A 22817-nucleotide genomic window follows, 5' to 3' on the forward strand; every position below is an offset into this window, starting at 1 on the left:
CCAGGCACAGAGGTAAGGCTGGCAGGTCAGTAGTTCACAGGACCTCCCTTTCTACCCTTTGTTAAGATAGGTGCAATGTTTCCCTTTTTCACCTGGGACTTCACCTGACTGCCATGACTTTTCAAACATCATGGAGAGTGGCTTGGCAACTACATGAACCAAATCCCTCATGACTTTGGTATGCATCTTGTCCCATAGACTTATATATGTTTCAGGTGGTTCCTCAGCTGGTCTCAAACCTGATCTTCTCTTACAGTGGGATGGACATTGCTCCCGCAGTCCCTGCCCTGCCTCACTCAAGGGGTGTGGGAAGAGTGAAGAGACAAAAAATGGACTACCTTGTCTGTTGTTCCCAGTTTGCCAGGCATATTTATCAGAAGTAGTACATTTTTTTTACATTCTTTTCTGACAGATATACCTATAGAAGACTGTCTTAGTATTCTTAACATCCCTTGCCAAGTTCAGCTCCAGCCACATCTTGGCCTTCCTGACCTCATATCTACACATACAAAGAATATCCCTATATTCTTCCCAGGATACCTCTCCTTGATTCCACTGCCTGTGCATTTCCTTCTTGCCCTTTTATTTTGACCAGCAGGTCTTGACTCATCCGTGGTGGTCTCTTGCCATCCTTTCCTGATTTCTCATGTGTTGGGATTGAGAATTCTTGTGCTCTGTGGAAGGTGAGATCCTTGAAGATCTGCCAGCTCTGCTCTGCTCCCTTGTCCCTGAGGGTGGTTTCCAGGGGGTCTTATTGACTTGAACTTAGGAAGCAAAACTTAGGTATTTTGCTTCCCTAAAATTCAGTGGCCTGACTTTACTCAGCCTGACCCATATTCCCCAGGATTATCAACTCCAGCAATGCAGGATCACTGCAGCCCAGGTTGACTTCAATCTTGATGTCACCAATTAGTTCACTTGTGCTGGGGAGTGACAGGTCTGGTATCACATCTCCTTTGGCAGGGATGTCTATTACCTGACTGAAGAATTTGCCCTCGATGCATTCCAGGAGTTTCCTGCATCACCCACAGCTTGCTCTGCTACTTTTTCAGGATGTTGAAGCAGGATGGTAGCCCTAATCATGACTTTAAGCTTCTCTTCTGAATGCTATAGGTTTGTAAGGTGCAAACTATGTGAAGAACTAAACAGATGCAGAAAATCCAGCCCCAAAACCAGTTTACAAGAATTAATGGTTAGAGGATAGAGAAGCTCACAGAAATAGTGGTGTTGTGTTTGCTTATCACTGTGGATACAGTTCAACATGTTCAGTTCCCCCATGCTGTTTACAATACAAATTCAACAGCCACCTGCTGGCACATGAGAGTTTGAAAGTCAAATTAACTCTGAAGCGAGAACAGGTTTTGTAGTTCTGTGTGACCAAAAGTTTGTTAGTTTTATAATTAATATTGGACTGTCAGTAAAAGAAAATGAATATTCTTTAAATAGTGTTGGCAGACCAATAGGAGCTCAGGTTTTGCATCACTAGACTCCTAACTTACCTTGAATTAGGACTCTTCCAGGAATAGCAGCAATCCTTATTATAGCTGGATACTGCCCATTGCAGTGAGTCCCTCACTACTGTCCAGAGTTCCCTCGAGCTGCTGACACAGCTCTGATTCGGTTCAATGTGCTTTGTCCGACAGGGATGAGAGAGGAAAAACTAATAATTTAAAAATAAAACCCCGTGAAAAGTAGCGTAATGGCGAAACCCGCTCTGTGTTCCACATCGAGAAGTGCTACAAGCACTCGCTCTGAAATCGTAGGTGCCAGCTCGGCTCTGCGAGGCTGCGCTTCCAGGAGCGCCGCTCCCCGAGGCTGCCATCTGCAGGCTCTCCAGCTCCGCGCCGGCCCTTCAGGAGCACGTCACGCTGCGGCACGACCGCGGAAAGAACTTCATTTGGCTGTACACGCAGAGTTTCAGCCGTCTGATTTGCCACACAGCAAACTCAGGATAGGCAATGTGCACTCGCAGCCCAGAAAGCCAAATCCTGGGCTGCATCCTGAGCAGCGTGGGCAGCAGGACGATGGAGAGGATTCTGCCTCTCTGCTCTGCTCTGCTCTTGTGAGACCTCACCTGCAGTGCTGCATCCAGCTCGGGGGTCCCAGAACAGATAGGACATCAGCCTGTCGGAGCGAGTCCAGAGGAAGATCACCAAGTTGATCAGAGGGATGGAGCACCTTTCCTATGAGGAAAGGCTGGGAGAATTGGGGTTTTTCAGCCTGGAGAAGAGAAGGCTCTGCAGTGACCTAATTCTGGCCTTCCAGTACTGGAGGGGAGCCGACAGGAAAGAGGGAGAGGGACTTTTTATGAGAGCATGTAGTGACAGGACAAGGGGCAATGGCTCCAAACTAAAAGAGAGTAGGTTTAGATTAGATATTAGGAAAAAAATTTACTGTGAGGGTGGTGAGGCCCTGGAACAGATTGCCCAGAGAAGCTGTGGACGCCCCATCCCTGTCAGTGTTCAAGGCCAGGCTGGACGGGGCTCTGAGCAACCTGATCTAGTGGAAGGTGTCCCTGCCTGTGGCTGGGGGTTGGTACTAATTGATTTTTAAGTTCCCTTCCAACCGACACCATATTATGATTCTATATACCTTTATTCTTTACAAAGTGCAGATCAGGTACTGTTCAAGAGAATATTAAATGCAATTAATTTTTGTGTGTATTGACATCTAGAAACACATAAATCTTGTAGGAAACTTTATCAGGGCTTTTTTTCCCCCTAGTTTTACTGGTCTGCAACTTTCCCACACAGGTCACTTTCCTTTTTTTTCCCTCCCTTAACTTCTACTTTGTTTGGCAGCCACCAGGAGCATGCAGTGTAATCCCAGCAAGAACTGCTCCCAGCATTCTCAGTGAGTAGACGGTAGGTAGAATTGATGTAACTGCATTCAGGGCTGGTTTCAACATCCACCATTTTAATATCTAAATAGTCATGGCACTGAGCCATATCATAAGGGCATTTCCCACTGCATATTTCCATCTTGCTGGGACAGAGCAAGTCTTGCCTGGCATCTTAACCACCCACAAAAATTATTCATATGGTAACTAGTCAAGCACGGCTTTACCCCTGCTTATAACATTTTTTGTGTTTCAAAAAATGAAAGAGCAGCTTTCAAAAGCAAAAGAAACATCTAATGCTGAAAATGTCAAAAAACCTACCTCTGTCTGTGACCTTGTCAGTGATGTATTTAGGGGGGCACATAACCACCAGGTTGTTCTGATACTCTTTCTTCATCTTCCAATTCTACTTGGTTGATGCTTTTCATGGTGGAAGTGAGCTTTGTCACTGAAAGTATGAATGAATATGACAGTCATGTATTCATGTCATGTACTACTGTTTTACATGTGTGTACCAACAGCACTTGGTTGGGGTGTAACGTGAGGCAGAACCTGGCAGATGTATGAGTACGAATTGTGTTCGTTCTTCCTTCAAAACAACCGCTTGTTGCTCTCTTCAGTACCCAGACACCTGTGCAGTGCAGAGATGTTTGGAGCAGTGCAAGGGCATGTAAACATGCTACCCTAAATCATGTCAGTTTTCCATGGCCCATTCAGCATCTGTTCTTATATCCTCAAGGCAGTTCTGTCTGGTGAATACTGCATTTGGAGAAGGCTCCTCATGCTACCCTTCTCCCTGTGCTGTGGTGAGGCTCCACCTGGGGTACTGCATCCAGCTCTGCGGTCCCAAGCACAGGAAAGGGTGTCAGACTCGCTGGAGTGACTCCAGAGAAGGGCTGCAAAGATTATTAAAGGGCTGAAGCACCTCTGCTGTGAGGAAAGGCTGAGAGAATTGGGGTTGTTCAGCCTGGAGAATAGAAGACTGGGGAGACCTTGTTACAGCCTTTCGATATTAAAGGGGTCTTCTAAGAGGGATGGAGCCAGACTGTTTACCAGGACCTGCTGCAATAGGACAAGGGGTAATGGTTTTAAACTAACAGAGGATAGATTCTGACTAGATATGTGTCCTGGTTTCAGCTGGCATAGAGTTCATTTTTGTCCTAGTAGCTGGTACAGTGCTGTGCTTTGGACTTGGTATGAGAACAGTGTGATGCCACTGGTATTTTAGTTGCTGCTAAACAGTGTGACTTTAACTCAAGGACTTGCTGGTTTTCTATGCTCTGCCAGTGAGGAGGTACACAAGAAGGGAGGGAGTATGGCAAGGACAGCTGATCCAAACTGGCCAGAGGGATGTTTTGTATCATAAAATGTCAGGCTCAGTAGAGAAACTGGGGGCAGTTGGCTTGGAGCCACCAGTCACTGCTGGAGGATGGGCTGGGCATTGGTCAGCAGGTGGTGAGCAGTTGTATTGTGCATCACCTGTGTTTCTTGGGGTTTACTCCTCTCTCTCCTTTTAATTGATATTTTTACTCTTGTTATTGTTATTATCATTGTTATTAATACAATATTTTGTTTTAATTCAATCATTAAACTCTTCTTATTTCAATCCATAAGTTTTATTTGTTCTTTGATTCTCCTTCCCACAGCGTGGTAGAAGGGAGGGAGCAAGCAACTGCGTGGTACTTAGTTGCGGGCTGGGGTTAAACCACCACAATATAAGGAAGAAGTGTTTTACATTGAGAGTAATAAAACATTGGAACAGGTTGCCCAGGGAAGTGGTGGATGCCCAGTCCCTGGAAACGTTCAAGGTCAGGTTGGATGGGGCTCTGAGCAACCTGGTCTAGTTGAAGGTATCCCTGCTCATTGCAGGGGTATCGGACTAGATGATTTTTGAAAGATCCCTTCCAACCCAAATGATTCATATAGGGATTTTTTTAGTGTTTCTTCAATATTTATCTCTGTGATGACTTCTTTAATTTTTGCTATTGCTTTTGCTACAGAAATATTGATGTTGCTTGTAATAAAAGATGGTCCTTCACAACTTTGCCTTTACAGGGCAGAGAAGAGGACTCCTACTTTGAGACACTGAAGATGGTCATCTTCTCCCTCCCCTGCAAATGAATTTCCATGCCCCTTCACAATATTTCCTCTTTTTGATACAGAACTTTGATGACTAATGGTTAATTTTGCAAGCAGCTTTGCAAATGTAGCTCTCATGGATGTTTTAAAGAAAGACTTTAGCTCATACAGTGCAGGGAAATGTGGTGACTGCTGTTCTGGTAGCTGTAGCAGGGAGTGTAGTTGTAACCAGAAAAGCATTCAGAGTCCAAGAATCACCACTAAAAAAACCCACTGAACTATTTTTATGTTTTCAGAACTTTTTATGGTGACATGTTTCTCAAGCAGTGTCAGCCCCTCTGTTCCTGACATTGCTAGCCAGCAGGAGGCTTTGGGAACAGGCTCTTTACACTCACTGTCTCACTTAAATGTTGTTTCAAATGAGCTAGCAGTGGGACATCTGTCAGACTTTTTTTAATATTCGTTTTCCTCTTGCAAACCTATGTGAGCCATCTCTCTCCTTAAACTCATTTCTGCCAGGGAGCCTCTGTCCTGCAGCACTCTGATCCCTTGGCTTGCAGTGTCTCCTGATTTCCCTGTATTTGAGTTCCTGGCATGTGTGTCCCATTTATCCCTCTTGGAGCAGAAACTGTTGGCAGATGGGCCATGGGCATTGCGGGAAATCTCAAGCACTGGCAAATGCTGAAAGATTGCCATTCTCTGTCTTGGTCTCTTTCTGTGGTCCCAGAAGGTGATTTGCAGCACTGTCTTCCCTTGAAATATGCCATAACTATTTGACAAAACAATTTTTTTTTTGTGATTTCCCAGTCCTGTTTGTGAGTCCATAACCAACCTCGCTGGGGTTACCGCTCTGGAAATGCTGGGGCTGCAATTTCAGGTGTGGCACTGGAGCCCTCTCTATGCAGGAGAGTTCTCTAGCTTATATGTAATATGAAGTAAGATAATCATGTGCCTAATGCTCTCCAGTTATACCTATAATGCACCTGTGCTCTTTCACATGGCTGCCTGAAAAGAGTAGTTTCCTTCGATATTTAACTTTAACCTTACACTGAGCATCCTAAGTTTTCAAGCTTTTTCAATCCTTAAAGATTTCCCAATAGGCATAAAGAGTTCTGTATGGAGATTTTAAATGCACTAAAGTTTGACTTCCTTTTCATTGTTTCTTTTAGGACTGCCTTAAAAGGACCTTACAAGCCACAGGCTGAAAGAGCATTGATTTTAATGTGTCTGCATGGCAGACTGTGGTGGTTTAACTGTTCAGTTCATGTCAGAGTTGATCTGGGAAGGAGCAGAAGGAAGGGGAAGAAAACTGCCACACAAAGTTGGGCTGCTGAGATGTTTCGGGGAATAATTAATTTGAAAAAAATTCGGCTGTTATCCTTGTGCAATACCGGGGAAAAGCTGCATGATATAAACAAAGGTATTATTTTTCTTACTGTCATTTTCTTTATGGATAAGAAGGTGGTGATGGTGACACTTTCCCACCCTTTCAGGCAGCTTAATGAGTGGCAGTGCAGTGATTTAGGTTTAAATAGTAAGTATTATTTGGCACCTAAAACCCCACCTTTTTCAAAGCAACACCTAAGTGCCCCATGCAGCCTCAAAACTAAACCCACCCCTTACCAAGATTTCTTCAGATTTCTGCTCAGGAGTGATAATCTTAAATATGGATGAATGTGTATATATGTTTTTCTCTGTGTCTATTCTTTTGAGGAGATGAGGGAACCTGTATCCAGATAATACTTTCTGCTGTAATTTCTGACTTGTTCTAGATTACCTGTAAATGTTTTCTCTTCTGATAGAGGGTGATAAAGAATAGAGGTCCCTACACATAATTAGGTGGGCACTGCTTTCTAGATGGAAGCTGGGAGCAAAAGGGTGAAGAAGTGTTTGAGACATGGGTAGAGGAACAATATTTTGTCATATGGCCTTAGAAGAAGGAAAATGTTTTGATGGTGTCTTTGTTTTTTACTGATCATGTTACCTTTCCTTTGCAAAGCACCAAAGAGCAGCCTCAGTCTGTTCTGGTCTAGTGACTTCATCTTGACTGAACTGCACTGTCCCAGAGGAATAAAGATGTGTGTCTTGGTACTGATATTCACCATGAAATAAACCTGGGTGTCAGTTGTAAAACAGTAAATTCACTTTAGGGCCTTCTGCAGTTGTCATGAAATGTTAGCTCCACAGGAGCTGAGACAGCTCTGGCAGCTGGGAAAGAAGGATACTGTCAACTAGGGTGGGAAGGAGAAATCCAGGAGGAGTAAACATGTAGAAACATCTGGAGCATTTCAGTCAAACCAAGTTTCCCAGCTATGGCAGAATGGCTACATTATCCTGGAGGACATCTCTGGGTGCTCAGACACAGCTCTTTGTTTTCCCTGCTATATCTCTGCATGTCCCTCCTTTCTCCATCTGGGATGGCAACGGAAGAATGCAGGAACTGATCTGCTTTTACACCTTGGCAGGGGATTGGGCCCCCAGTCTGGATTTCCTCCCTTTCCTGCTTCCTACAATTAGGCTCCAAACTTGCTGCAGTTTACGTCAAACTATAAACAGAAATTATGAAAGTTAGGCAAATTATTCCCTCTGCTCTTTTATTGTAGGAAGAGAAACTGAGGAGATGTTAGACTGTGATGTGCTCAGAATTAAACAAGAAATATTAGATGAAATGGGGTATTGGCTTTTTTTTTTGCATTCTTGGGCACTGCAAGATGCAGCAGTATGAAAAGAGATCCCTCTTTCTTCAGTTAAAAGGAAGGATAGAAGTATGCTTTCGCTATCCTGGTAAGTGGTTTTTTGTTTGTTTATTTTCACATTGTTTTTTACTTTCTTGCAAAAATATGTACATCAGACTTTCAGGAATGTCACAGCTTTGCCTCCCCTAGTTTTGCTGGAGGACTTTTTGCAGGGCTGGAAAAAAGGTGGAAGGCAGTTTTCTCAGCTCACGACTTCAGATTTGCACAGCTTTAACTCCCTCCAAATTCCCCTTACAAGATATTAACTGAGTTTAAGATGGCATCTTCTGGCTTGGAGAAAGACTGTGTTCGTGGCTGCTACTGCATCTGCCAGTGCTTTAGATGAATGTCTTTAATGTTTTTTTAGCAGAGGTGTCATGGTCAAAGCCCCAAAGGTGTGTCCTGGTAAGATTTCTCTTCCCTAGTTGCCTGCCTCCATGGTCTGATCTCCTCATTTTGTTTTAGCCTGAGTTGGCCTATTACCCAATCTGCTAATTGCTCACGTGCTGCTATCTCTCTCTTTTGGTATAAACTGCTGCCATTCCTAACTTGACCATGCAGTTTGACAGGGTCAGATAGGGGGATAAGCAACTCTTGGATGGAGCAAGGATAGCAGCAGGCATATTGCATCCCAGTATGGGACCTTAGGACCCAAGTTACCAAGTGCTGGGAACACCTGCAAACTGGAAGAGAAGTTGCTGCTGCCCTCCAGCAGCCTGTGGGTAGACTCACCCCCTCCACATGGCGTGGTGCTGGCATTGGAGTGAGGGACAAGTCATCTCAGCAGCTGATCCCTGATCCTGTTCGGGCGAGGGGCAGGAAGGGCAGGGAAGCCAATTGCCCTGGTGCCATGGAGGCCATCACAGGACAGCCCGGCTCTCCCTGCTGGCACAAAAGCCAGTTTTGTATATGGCCCCCAAGCTGATTGGGGTTTGGGATGGCATACGTACACCACTGTTCCCCACTGCCTGCTGCAAGTACAACTGCTTCATGTGCCCTTTCTCTGCCTCTAATTAACCCCAGCTACTGTGATGCCAGGACTGCTGGGTAATTTCCACGATGCAGGAGGTCAGACCCATCAAAAGTAAAGTCCAATCACTGTCTTCAACAAAGAAATCTTTCTTCCAGTTATTTATCTGGTGTCGGGCAATTTCTTTAAGCAGATGCAAAACAAACCCCTTATTCAGTTGGTGTTCACACAAAGTTTTTGCATTAATGATTTACAGCAGCCTAGATTTTGGTTCCAGTTTATTACAGATCTATCACCAAAGACCAACTTCTGCTTTTCCTGCCTTCAAGAAGTTGAGATTTTCCCAGGTTTTAAATGCTGCCTAAAATGAGCCCTCTTTAAAATAAATGTTATCTGTATGTTAAACCAGAAGCGAGAGAGAGAACAAAATCTTTCTCCCTTTTAGGTGATCTTTAATGTCACACTATAAGCCTTTTGTAACTCCTTGAATTTTTAAACTGCTTTCTGAGCTAACTTGAATATCGCTGACTTTAGAAACAAACCAAATCAAAACACTTGGCCTTTTCCCTTGCAGGGGACGTTGGCAATGGAGTAACCAACAGGACCTAAACCAACCCTTGAATATTTGATCCTGGTATTTGAGTTGGGCAGGGGTTCATGGGGCACCAAGAAGAAATCTCAGCTGCTGCTGTAGCATCTACAGCAAGGCAGATAAATTAGTACATGGCACGGGGAAACCTGGAAGTCACTCAACTCTGAAATGTAACAAAACTATTAAATATCACATCCATTTGCTAAGTGCTCACTTGTGATTTATGGCTACTGCTCTGAGACTTGCAAAAATCGCTTAAAGGGGATGCCAGGTGGACCCTTGTGATTTCCACCTCTATACAACGCCATCTAGCAATCCTTCTTCTTTGTACCAAAGCAGTGACAGCACAGGGGAAAATAGACACTTAAATGAAAATTCTTGACTTATGCCGTTTGTTTTTATCCCTGTGAGGGATGCGGGGGGCAGTATCTGGCCTGTGAAAGGTGCGGGATGTTTCAGTGTGAGCCGGGTGCTGCTCAGCCCTCTGTACCCGGCCCCGGCACTACACAAGCCCCATGTCACCGGGCAGTTTCTGCCTCTTTCCTGGTGGTAATGTGTTTACAGGAGCAGGTGGCATGTTTAACACGGAGGGGGGGAAGGCAACAAAAGACTGTTGTTGAATGCATTTTCTTTGAAAACTGGTGTTCTGTAGAAGAGTGACTTAATAAAATGTTTGTTTTGGTGGGAGGAGAAAGGCAAAACCGAACCTCCAGTCGGGAAGAAAACAACCACCCTTTTTCCTGGAGACAGAAAAAGGGGCGGGCGTCCCCCCTCTTAACTTCCAAATCCACCACCGAAACGTTGCTTTTTGAACACGCAGCGAGCCATCTTCTCCAGCCTTCCCGGCTGGTTCTGGAGTAATCGCTCCTGAAGGAACGAGTTAACAAGATGAAGAAGAAAGCCCCGGAGCCCCACCCCCTCCCCGCGCGGCCAGGTGTTCCCACGCGTGGGACGCGCCGCGGCGGGACGGTGCGCCCCCGCCCGCTCCCGGGATGCGGTGCGAGCCGGGATCCTCCATCCCAGCCCCCTCCCTGGCGGCGGCGTGAGGAGGAGGAGGAGGAGGAGGAGGAGGAGGGTCGGCTCCAGCGCCTCCCCCCTTCCCCGCCTCCCTCCTCGCCGAGCGCAGCGCCCCGAGCATGGAGCCTGCCTGAGACGCTCGGTGCGCTCCGGCAGCTGCTGCGGCGGCACAACATGGAGGCGGCGGCGGCCCCGCCGCTCCCGCTGCTGCTGCTGCTGCGGCTCCTCGCCGCCTCGGTGCTGCGCTGCGAGCCGGGCTCGGCCGGGGGTAAGCTCGCCGGAGCGTCGCGGGGCCCGGGCGGACGGGGAGGCGAGCGCCGCTGTCCCTTTTGTTGTCGGACTTGGGCAAACTTTCCCCTCGCTCCGCCGGGAGTGCGGCGGGGAGGGGCGGGAGCGGGGCCAGGCTCCCGCGGACGGAGAGGACGCGCACATGGACGAGACGGGGCGGGAGAAGGACGGGAGGCTGCCTGCGTCGGTTCTCCCCCCTTCCCTCCCCCTCCCCAACTATTGCTCCTCGCCCCTCTTTTCTGCAAAAAGGGTGCGCAGGAAAAGGAGGCCTCTCCTCCCTGTTCCCTCGGGACATATCCCGCTGGGGGGACGAGGTTGGAGGGGCGAGGAGGTTTTCCCTCAGGGGTGGCTCAGGTAAATGCGCACAGTTGCAAAAAGAGAGACAAAAGTCGCCCGCCCCCCTCGACGCCCCCCACTCCCGTCCTTCCGAGGTCCCGGGCAGGGATTTCTGTGGAGTTTGGAGGGGTCGGTGTCGGGTGTCGCTCAAACTCTTGGCCGGGCCGGGGAGGGGGTGGGGGGAAGGCGAGTTTGGTGTGTGTCCCCTGTGTTTTCCCCCCTCGCCCCAGCTCCGATGTGAGGCTGTAGGTGGGCGGCGGGGGTGGCGCTGCGGCGGAGGGCCCGGCGGGAGGCGGCGGGCTGGGGTCCGGCCCGGCCGGGGCGCGGGGGTCCGGCCGCCCCAGCCCCGCGGGCGATGCCCGAGCTGCAGCCCGGGTGCCCCGTCCCGGGCACGGAGCCTGCCCTCCTCTTTCCCTTGGCCATCCCGTTTTTAAGTGAGTGTGGTAATCCTTTTAAATCGCAAATAAACGGATGCGGTGCTCTGCCTGCAGCATCCGTGGGGAGCGGGCCGGTGTCCGTTCCTCCTCCGTTTCTCCTGCGTGCGGCTTCGCTCCCGACTTTGTCTCGCCCAAAACGGGGAGTTCGGGCTGCGTGTGCAAGACTTCTGTCTTTTTGCTGCTGCATGTGCTCTGCCTGAATACATCGAGCCGGTGCTTGAGCAAGCCGAAGCCTAGTTGTTGCGATTTCCTAGGTAGTTTAGAAAACTCGGCAGTGTGGCCAAGGCTGTCAGAACATCACCTCAGGGCCTCTTTTTATTAGGCCACCCACCTTTTCAAACCTCCTGCAATTATTAGAACTGCCATTTAGAGCAAGAGAACCGACCATTTTCTGCTGGCATCATCATTCTATATTTTTAGTTGGAGCTCTGTGTGGGTGTGTATTATGTATTGCTTATTCTGTCTGCATTGTATCAAAAAGATACCCTTCATATCTCAGGGTTCACCTTCTCCATACACCTTGCCACAATCTTTTAAAAATGTTTCTGAAAACCGGAAATGTGGTTCATTCATTTCTGAACATTTATGTTTGTGTAAAGATGTTCATATTCCTGCTTGACTGAATGAAGCTAATGTAGCTTTGAGGGGGGGGGGAAGGGGGGAATCAACTTCTAGGAGTCCTAAACGAAGGCTCCTTAAAGGATCCCCTTACATTAACTTAGCAGGCTATAATGGAAAGGGATATTTTCAAAAAGGGACAACTTTGCATTTGGAATTCTTAGGAAAGTAAGAGTTCATGACAAAACTAAGGAATAAGTTCTAACTTGGAGTTTGGTTTTCATTCACCTCGTTTGAGAGACAGTGATTCTTTTTATATATTTTATGTTTGGTATGAATAGTTGCCTTCCTTAATGTGCGTGGAAGAACTCTGCTACAGATGTACCATTTTTAATAATTAGTTAAAGAGTCTTGGTTACAGATCTTAATGGCATTGCCTTTGTTCTGCCTCCTTAGTAGGAAAGTTTTGTTGTGTTGATCTGGACAGCACTTTTAATGACAGTTCATCTGTCCTTTTTGAAGGAGCATGGATGTACTATGAGAGGCTCTCCGTGGATTTAGTTCCCTTTCTGAGAATCCCTACTCTGTAAGGAGATGCCTGACTTTTAGCTATTAAAAGTATTTTGATGTGCTTATCTTACAAATATGTAAATGCATCTCTGCACGATTGGGGATCTGCTGGAGCTTCTGCAGTACTAAAGCTTCACTGAGGTTTGGCATGTTATACTAGATCTTGAATACTTTGGCTGTGAAATAATTTTGCTGTAGAGCTAAGTTCTTGCTCTGTATGTGGTGGTGTCAGGAGTGGTTTTATTTATGTGGCCTGAAATAATGATAAACCTGTTTCAGATATGGCTTGTACTTGACTCTCATTTCACTGTGAAAAGACAAAAGAATCATTGCATTTGGTGTTTCCTCAAAGGGGGGAATCTCTTGCTCATGCGAAGTACTCAATGTTTTTTCATTTTCATGAAAATATTGTAAGTTTTGGATTCTTAATATTGCACAGTGGGTATTTCATGTGGGGGCCTTAAAACATTCAAGTAAGTTGAGATAATTCTTGCTTAAGAACTATCTCAAGCAAGAATTATTTTTACTTCAACTTGCGAATACTTGCTTAACTGTGTCTTGTCATGCGCTTGAATGTTTCCCAAAATTGTGAGATTGTATCTTAGTTTTCTTTAATGTAACAGCTATTTGCCTGATACTAATGAACACAGGATACAGAAAGGGGAAGAGAGAAGCGACACAAGGAAGTGTGATGGTTACAAATCTTTGAAACTAGGGATGCAGCATGAAATAAAAAATGCATTAGAGCACAACCCTAAAGTGGCTTTTAATCCATACTGTTTTCCTGAGATAACCTAAAGCTAGTGAAACCTGTTGCTGTGGTTATATGAAGAATGTAGCAGGAAAAAAAATCACTTACTAATTTTATGACAGGGAAATGTGCTGTGTAGGAGTCTTCAAGCACATTTCAGTGCCATTTCAGTCAGTCTGTCATTGATTTAGGGGGCTGTTTTCCTAGTAACTACTGCTAGCATGATGTGAGGGTCTGTCACAAATTATGGTCATAAATCCTCTTGAAATAGTGAGGAAATACTGAAAGTTCAGGTTGACTCTGAAGTTTAAGTTGATACTTTGAAAGCAGTGAGTCTTCTCTCTCCAGGGAAAGTTAAATGGGTTTAACTGTCTTAAGGTATGGTATGTGAACTAATTTGTTACTATTTCATTTTAAATGAAATTATTTAAATTTATTTTGAAGTACACAGAGATGCTTTCAAATCACTCATACTGTAGATGTCTGAAATATGTGGATCAGCATGATACACAAAGTCAATACTTTAGAAGAACATGAATGCATCTCATTGTTACCCCAGCGTAAGTTCCACCTTTGCCTCTTGCTGCTTTAGCTTAAGAATTTTTTTTTCAGTTGTTTATAATGTAGTTGTTAATAAAGTAGGCCATGGGTTTTGTTCCAGCTGTGAATTTTCTCGGCCCTGCATGTTTCTTGATTAAGGCAAGCCAAGGTAACTTTTTAGCAAACAGAGATTGTTTCTGGGAACGTGTTATCCTTTAGTGTTAGGGTAAGATTTGGCAGCGTAACAAGAAACAAAGGTTACAAAACCTCTCCTGGAATACAGACACACCAGACTTACTATATAAGAGAGTCTACTGTAACTGTGCTTCTAGTTAAAAATTAACCAGTAGTGTACATTTCAAAGCAATTCTCTCTCTTTTTGTCAAAGCAGAAATAAATTTCACTTGGTGAATTTCAATTGGTGGTGCTCAGAAGCAGCTATAATGACAAGGCTTAGTTTCATGTTAGATCAGTATTTCTTGTGAACTTACTGTATTGTACCAAAGCAGCCTACCATCTGGAGACTGAGGACAATAACTAGGTTTAAATTCCTTCTTAGAAGGAGGAGAAATAAAGTTACATACAATACCTTCTTTCTAAGAAATCCTCTCATTTTTTTCCTTACATGTTTAACACAAGGGCTATTAAACATTCAAAGTGTTTGGCTTTTGTAAGTTCAGAATTTCTCTTGGGAGTTGATGTGACTAAAAAAACCACAATACAGCTCTGAGAACACTTGAAAGAAATTATATTTATTATATAATATTTTCTGCTCAAGGCCTTTGTGGAGAGCTCAAATAGGTACCAACCTGAGCTTTGGGGGAAGAATGACAGTAGAACAATTATCCCCCCAAGTTTGTGGCACAGGCAAGCAACAATGCAACTCTACTATGCACAGTGGAAAACAGCATTTTCCTTAGATTTTGAGTGATGTGAATTGTTCTTCTTTTTTTCCTATTCTTTCTGACAGGACATGTCCAACAGCACTGCAAGTGCGCTTAGGGCAGGAGCAAATAATTAAGATGATGGCTACGGATGCTGGCTAGCCAAACCCATGTGCTGTTTGGACACTGAGGCCTTCCTGAAGAAGGTAAAGATGTGCCATCTCCTAGTAGCTCACATCTGGGGCTACTAAACTGGAAAAAGTACTTCTGGAGAGTCCTACTGCTGCTAAGTTAGGCTATGGAAAAGCTTATGATAGAGTCAAAGGATATTTTTAGCAATTCTTGAGATTTTGTGTGATGAAACAGTTGTGGTAAGAGCAGGAAAGAAAATGGGAACTATGTCCCACAAAGTATTGTTCAGTACAGTTGTTTGTTAGGAGCTTATGGGCCAACAATTCTTCTGGTTTCTTCTCTCTCAGAAAAATCAGAATGTGGAACTTAGCAGTGTCTCATCTTTGTTGTTTCTGTTTACTAAAGATTGAAAATACCTGTTAAGCCACACAGTTTCACTGAGAAGCTCCAAAGAGTGTAAGTAATGGCTGATGGGCTGGTAAGGGTGTTGAGAGTCTATGTAATAAACAGGATTTTTAATTTAGCTGTTCTTTCCTTTATTCTTGCTTGACTCATGCTCTGCCTGCCAGCACAGACAGATGTCAGGTGTCATTTTGTATTGATGTTAAATCCATGGGCGACTTTTGCAAGGATGCCAATAAATCGACACATGCTTGATATAAATTGGTGTGTTTGCTCTGGATGATAAAAGTGTAAAAGCAATTGAAACTGCCTTTAAACCAATAACTTAAGTTGTGGTGTGTTAGATTAACTTAATGGAAACAGCCTACTGGGAAAAGAGATTTCTTGACTGTAAATCAGCTACAGAATTGTCTTCATTTCACAGGATGAAGGCTTTTTGCCATAGCAATAAACAGCACTGACAGCAGACGCAGTAGTAAGTTCCTGGTGAGATTGTCAGTGGTCTGAGAAGCTCAAATGTTGGCATGTGTGTTTAAAAATGTGCCTGGTTAATTATATAATAATTGTTGAATTCTGTTTGGCAGTTTTACTTTCTGAAATGCTGTATGTATTTTAGCTAATTCTGAATGTTCTGCAAGGATGGCATCTATTATTTATCTATTATACATAGGGAAATTGAGTTTACCCAGTTAAAGTTCACTTACTAGAAACAGTAACAAAAGCTGTCTTTGTGGCAGGCAGAATTTTTGAACTCTGGTCTTCCTGTTGAGACTATAGACATGAGGCAGGTAATTGTTCGATAAATCAAGTGTGCTGTTCCTGAGCTATGGTGAAAGATGATGCAACTAAAGAAATGAAGTTGCAAGTGTGTTAGGGTGTAACTCTCCCCTCTACTATGGAAAGTAGAAAGAAATTGTATTTCTGGTTTTTATTTGGTTACACAGAGGTCTTGATTTTCATTTTTTCCTCATGGATACTTGTTAAAGGGCATATGGAGTTCTGTGAAAGTGTATGCTTTTAATTTGGTGGTTCTGTCCCTACAGGGACACCTATGTGCTTGAGTTTTATCTGAGAGGGAGATAAATGGCTGAGTTACTTAGCTTGGCATCTCTTTGTGGCTCAGAATTTGATAATATTTTGTGATGGCGATTCCAGAGGTTCTCTCTTGCCCTTTCTTTAGTTGCCGTGACTGTATATTTAGTTTATTTCACCATGTTGTTGCATTGAATGTGATGCATTATACATTTATTAATACAGATTTTTGGAAGTGACTTGTTACACATCATTGCTAAGATGATAAATTAGCCCTGGGGCATTCTTGATCCTCGGCCTTCAAGAGTTAGACTGGAGGCAGGAGGGGGCAGTCAGTAGAGACAGATGCTTGACCTCTTCTTTCTGCAGTGTTTTTAAGAGTAAAGCAAGGCCAGAGAGTGTGAGCAAGTGTTGTCTGCTTTGTGTTTCTGCACCTCTGGGCAGATGAGGAGTAACAGTGGATTGAGTGAACTTGCTTAGTGAATTTCTTGGCTTTGGGATTTGGGAATCAAATAGTGTTACTATAATGTTTGCAGATGTTCTTTTTCTGCCATTTGGTGGTGGTTTTAACGAAACCAGAAGGAAAAGGAGTAGGGAATCTGAGAAGACTCAGATGATGAAAGTGTACAGTGCTGCTATAATCTATGGGTTGTTGATACGTCATTTGAGAACTTCTATGGAATTCTGTATGTACTTATGTCTTAAGCCATATACTCCAGGGTTTGAATTAGGCACAGATTATGCCTAACAGCAATAATGCACTTAAATCCTTGTCAATAACGTCAGCAAGCCTTCTGTGGAAATTGTGATTCCAGTTTCATGGATGCTTTTTTCAGTCCCTGTACTATTTTTCATTAATTTTGCAAAAACACATTATTTTCTGTTCTTCTAGATTGAACTTGTACTACCTGGGCTTAAGAAGGGGAAAAAAAATCTTCAGAACACAAGAAACGTAATTAAATGATGCGGTTTGGTTTTGGTTGGTTTTATTTTTGTTATCACACAATGTCACACTGTAGAGTATGGCTATCAAGAAGGTCAAGTTGATTCCTTTCAGCCTTGCTGTAAGAGATGAAATGCTTTTTTAGTGCACTTTCTGTGACAGTGGGGATCAGAAGTACCTTGTTTGTACTTAGTATGTGCTCCTAAGTGAACAGCTGGCCTGTGCATGGGATAGGTAAAGGTTTTGCAGGGTTCCCACCGTGACTCACCTCTGGGGGCTTTCTGGCTTGTGCCACCTGAATCTTGATTTCTCTGTAGTTAAGATTTTTTTTTCATGTTTCTCAGACTTCCTAAATAACACATCCTTTAAATCTGTTCCTTCAGGTAAGACTGAAGGGTATTTTTTGTGGCACTGAGTGAGTGATCTGCCAGCTACCTTATTGTTATGAAGTTTTGCTCATCCTTGCACCCAGTGGAGTGATTGGGCACTTTGTCATGTTGTTTTCCTTCAGCCCATCATTTCTAGGGTGTTGTGAAAGCTGTGGCATATTTCTGTGTAACTAGACTTTGTCTGAAGAGGCTGTTGAGTGTTGAAATCTCAGTGTGTCAAATTTTAGAAAGTCTCCTAAGCTGATTCCTCTAGTTTTAGTTCTAGAAGTGGAACATACATGATACTTGAGGCAATGTGAAAGGCCTTATGTCTTTACTGTTTTTATTATTGTTCAAGGATTATTTTCAAATAATTAATAAAGCACAGTTTCTACAGGTTTTTGTGCAGATACAAAAGTAAGATTTTTGGGGCAAAAAAGGATTGCTTTAGAAGGACAATCACAAAGCTGTGGCATTTGGAAATGTTTCTGCTGCGCATTTGTCTTCACAATCCTGTTTTTTAGTTGTGTGGTGGTTTGACCTTGGCTGGATGCCAGATACTCACCAAAGCTGCTCTATCACTCCCCTTTTTGACTGGACAGAGCAGAGAAAGTTTAGGGGAAGGCTCGCTGGTCAAGGTAAGGACAGGCAGAGATCACTCACCAATTACTGTCATGGGCAAAACAAACTCAGCTTGGGGAAGTTAGTTGAACTTATTACCAATCAAATCAGAGCAGGATAGTGAGAAGTAAAACAAAATCTAAAAAATACCTTTCCCTCACCCCTGCTTTCCTCCTGGGCTTAATTTTATTCCAAATTTTCTCCCTCCTCCCCATCAGCAGTGCAGGGGGACAAGGAAAGGGGGCTGCAGTCAGTTCATCACACGTTGTTATCTACACAATAACTTTTTTTCCTTGTTAAGTATGTTACCCCTGGCACACTCCCACCATCACTGATGGGCTCAGCCTTGGGCAGCAGTGGGTCTGTCCTGGAGCTGCCTGGCATTGGCTCTATGGGACATGGGGGAACCTTCCAGCACCTTCTCACAGAAACTACCCCTGTAGTCCCCTCAGTTACTAAAACATTGCCACACCAACCCAGTACAGGTTCAGTCACTTAGACCTGTGTCTTGCTGATGCCAGGAAAATATATTCTAAAATAGACCTATCTTTTTATCTGTTTTACATTTTATTATAGAGGAAGAGAAAAAGCAAGAATTTGCCTCTTGGATAACAACCTGTCTCTGCTGATGACAATGAATGATTCAAGGAAGAGAGACTGGGAGGTTATGAGATTTATTCTCTGTTGTATAACTAGGGAATGTCTATATGACATACTTTGTGTTCCTTCTTAGCACTTGAAGCTTGATACAAAAGTCAGTATGCTGTTTCTTGAACTTCTCAAAGCAGCAGAACTTAAAAACCAAAACCCTAATCCTTTGTTTTGTAGAAAGTTTCACCTTTGACCACTGAATCATAAATTACCCAGTGTTAGATGTATATTGGTCCCTACTTACATTGTGCATATTGTTCCAAGAGCTTTGGAGGCTTTGTGTAACTAGTTATTTCAAATAAAGTGTCACTTATGAATTCTGTCCCCTTTAAGGAAGTTTACTCATGGCTACCAAATTTCCTATTTTCTCTGTTCTGTCACCTTTTGCTTTCTTTTCAGTTGTTGAAAATTTTCTGGTTTTAGAAAAAGCTCGGAATAGAGTTGCCTGCCCTATAGGAATGAATTTTGACATAAAATACGATATAAATGATACAAATAGTTTTATTCTTGCTTTAGATTTTTTTCTGTTTGCTTCCCCTGCTTGAGATTCAGCAGCTTGAAGTATGATGTGTTTAAGCATCAATGGTATTTTTTTTCCAAAGGGAAAATGTTTTAGCCTCAGAAATCTGTATTGCTGACTTACCTGGATGTGGCTATCCCAAAAAATATAAAAGCAAGTTAAACTGCACAGTTATTTGTGTTCCCAGGTGAGAGCTAAGAGGATGGAAATGCATATGGGTGGCATTTTCTACTCAGAAAGTCTGCCCAGCTGTGGATGATTAAAAAAAAATCTATACATTATCTGCATCTTCAAAAGCTGAGTTAAAGAAATATGTAGTTTGGGGGAATTTTTGTCTGCCTGGGTTTTAACAGTATGTTTTTTACTGTCTGAATACAGTAGATTATTACTTATGTTTTAAATCTCAAGTTTGCAGGTGTTCAGTGATAGAAAGGGCATACTCAGAGTTACACATCTGGACTTACTTAGGCAAGCTGTGTAGTGAGAGTTAGTAGATCGGGTGTGACTAATGCAGGCAAAATTATAGTGGAGCCTCAATAAATTGCAATTGAATCATTTGCAATCTTTCTCTGCCCCTGAAACCTGTATGAATTTGGATTCTCATCTCATCTGATCTATCTTCAACAGCCATCCCATCCTGAGACACAAAACCCCCTGACTCGATGTCAGCTGTGACTTTGGAATCTGTGCACAGGAGGAGAAGGTTTTTTTATGATGCCATTAAAAAGGTGCACTTTCCAATTGCAAAAGCCAGGTATGGTGACTAACAGAAGGAATCATGCATCCCCTAAGGAGTGGGGAAATATTCCTTGAGACTTTTTGAGTAGTGTAACTGAATTCTTACGGGTTCTCTTAACATAGTTTCTGTGAACATTGTAGCTAACGGTGAAATTTGGAGAAATTCACAGACACCAGGAAAAATGTGAGTGTTGGATATACTTGCAGTGAATAAACCATGATCTGCAGGTGTTCTGTAAGAGTTGCAGACAGCTCAAGTGAGCTCTGTAGCTTGTGTGTAGCTACCAGTCCATTTGGTTTTTCCTTGAGCAGAGACAGAGTTGCTCCTAGTTCAGAGAAGTGCTGATCTAGGCAGAAATAATCTCTTGCAAGGTCCTGGCTAGTTTGTGGTGAAGTATTTACACAGGGAAAGGTGTGAGACTTTGGGGGGATGGGGTGGTAGTGGGGAGGTTTTCCTCTATGTCTACCATAAATATCTATGTTCTCACGTGCTTACACACTTGGTTAACCAGTTTCTCCTGCTCTATTTTTTTCCCTTTCATTCTAATGGTTGTGTTATTGAATAACCTCCTGTTTCTGAAAAAAACCCCTCCATAAGCCAAAAACCCACAACCTTGCTTTTTTATGTAGACTTTAACTCCTAATATTAAGTGTCGATACAGAATTTTAAGGAGGAGAGTTCCACAGTCACCAGGCATGGGACTGGAATTCAGTATACCTGGATTTGGTTTTGGCAATGTTACCAAAGCACGCCCTGAAGTCTGTGAACTCTCAGCATTTCCTCTGAGAACAGGTGACAGTGATACATAAATGGTCTCTGAATGCATCTTGGAGTGTTTTATACAAGAAGCCCCTCAGAGCTATCTTCTTCTGTGCACATGGTTTTTAAATAACCATGTAGTACTAAACTTGCTTTGTTTGACTCCATTGCATTATTCTCTTAATGACTGTTGTTCCATTAGAGAGAAATGAAGCCTCGAACTAACAGGATGGTAGGTAAGTTATTCCTTAAAAGGCAGGGCAATGAGTATTCTATTCATCAAAATTGTATGCCTGATCAGTGTTCTGCACCTAAATACTTGACCTTGCATAACCACTTTCCATACCTTTTGCAGTCTTTGTTTTACAATTTCTGCATGCTGTGTCACTCTCCTGTATTGGTAGTATTTCTTCTTAGCTTGAAAGCTCTTCTAGGCAGGGATCTTGTATATTGTTTTTAAAACTTTTACCTGCTTCCTTTGAGTTGTTTCCCCCTCTCCCCTGACTGAAGAGCCAAGGTTGCTAAAGGCTGAAATGTCTGTAGGTGGGTAATTTTTATTACTCAGTGGTCAGGAGAGCTCTTGGAAACTTCTTGGGTTACTTCCCTAAGTAGGATGATGAGGCAGCATCATTGAATGAAAGGCAGAAACCCAAACCCTAAACAAAACAAAAAAGCAGCCCTAAACCACCCTTCTATTTCTGGCAGTTTGGAAAAGCTGCCCGCTGTCCCTTTAGCACGTGGCTCCACTAACATTGTCTGCCCATGACAAAATTGGTAAAACTGAAGAAGCTGCAACTGAGTGTGTGTTTGAGAATTGCCGCTTTCCATTCAGCGTAGTGCACAATGGAGAGAACATGAGCAGGTGGAAATATTTTGCTTGTGACCTCTGTTGATTTTATCTCTCAACTTGCACAGTCCAAATGAAGGTTTTCATTGTTACCTGCAAAAGATGTAAGTGATCTAGGATTCATTTACCTTGGGCATTAACCACCTCGACACATCGGGTCCTTCACCATCTTGTGACAGCAATTAATTCATGGAAAATAACTCTGGTTGCTGATTCCCAGGTTGTGGAACTCCTGGCACCTGGAGATAGAGCACATCTGGTGCTGGTCCTCAGAGGCAGAAGAATACAGCCAGCCCAAAGCTTATTGCATGTGGGGAATGATGCAAGTGACTTGTTTTCTCTGAACAATGGCTATGGGATCTTTGTAAGTGTTGGCCTCTTGCCTGGTTGAGTTGTTTTTTTTTTTTTTTTTTTCCTGAGGAAGTCTGTGCAATGAGGGAGGATGTGGAGTCCTGTAAGTTCTTGGTGCAGCTGACTTGGTCCTCCAAGCAGTCTTTGCTTCATGACGATGGTGCTCTTATATTTGCAAAATGCCTGTTTAAAAGCCACTGTAGAAGACACTTGGTAGATACAGGTAAAGATTCTGGTGTCCTGTCTTTTGTGCTTTTCTAACTCCTAGGATTTTGTACAGTCATAGAAGACCATAGGGCCATAGAAGAAAGTTTTCTTTCTAAAGGAGGCGTACTGAAGTGCTCAACTTTGAGGAACTTACTCGGGGCCTGTTAGAATCTCCTTCCTTGTAGAGATGATAAGGCTTTTTCAGGGTAACAAAACTTGCTTTGTTTGAGGTAGAATAAGAATTCAAAAGCTAACAGCTATTCCACAATTACTTCCCCTGGGGTGCTTGTATTTTGGAATGGTTTCCCTGCAAAGATTAGTTCTGGAATACTTTATTGTAGTCCTTTATTCATCTTGGTCTTGGAACTTGTTTCACACTGTGGGGATTGAGAGGGAGTTACAGGCTCATGTTACTGAATCTGAGCATCTTCTGGTCACATCTTGATGTAAACTTTCATTATCATGGTTGTTTATAACATGTCACATTTCCATGTGCTTGCTGATAGCCTCTTAGGACCCTTTTGTCCACAAATAGTCGTTCCTGAGGGCGGATGCTTTCCTAGAGTCTGTGGGAACATTTTGGGTCACATGGCAAGAGTGTTTTTCAGACACATTTGGCCGCTGATGGGCAATGAGGCAGAAGGGGGTG

At 43.6% G+C, this 22817-nt stretch overlaps 1 protein-coding gene across 2 annotated transcripts in view; it reads left to right on the top strand.

Annotated features, from left to right (window-relative positions):
- The first annotated feature begins 10358 nt into the window (after positions 1 to 10358).
- The window catches only part of LRP5 (LDL receptor related protein 5), a 136409-nt gene continuing 123950 nt past the window's right edge, over positions 10359 to 22817 (top strand). Inside the window, exon 1 of one of the 2 annotated variants that reach the window (XM_082283112.1) lies at positions 10359 to 10500. Coding sequence is in view for 1 of the 2 variants with exons in the window: in XM_082283111.1 (XP_082139237.1) it covers positions 10407 to 10500 (94 nt within the window). In the remaining variant the exon portion in view is untranslated. The remainder of the gene's footprint in view (positions 10501 to 22817) is intronic. The other variant, XM_082283111.1, reaches the window with a different exon arrangement.

Source organism: Coloeus monedula, assembly GCF_965178545.1.
Source record: "Coloeus monedula genome assembly, chromosome: 6".
Classification (NCBI taxonomy): Eukaryota; Metazoa; Chordata; class Aves; order Passeriformes; family Corvidae; genus Coloeus; species Coloeus monedula.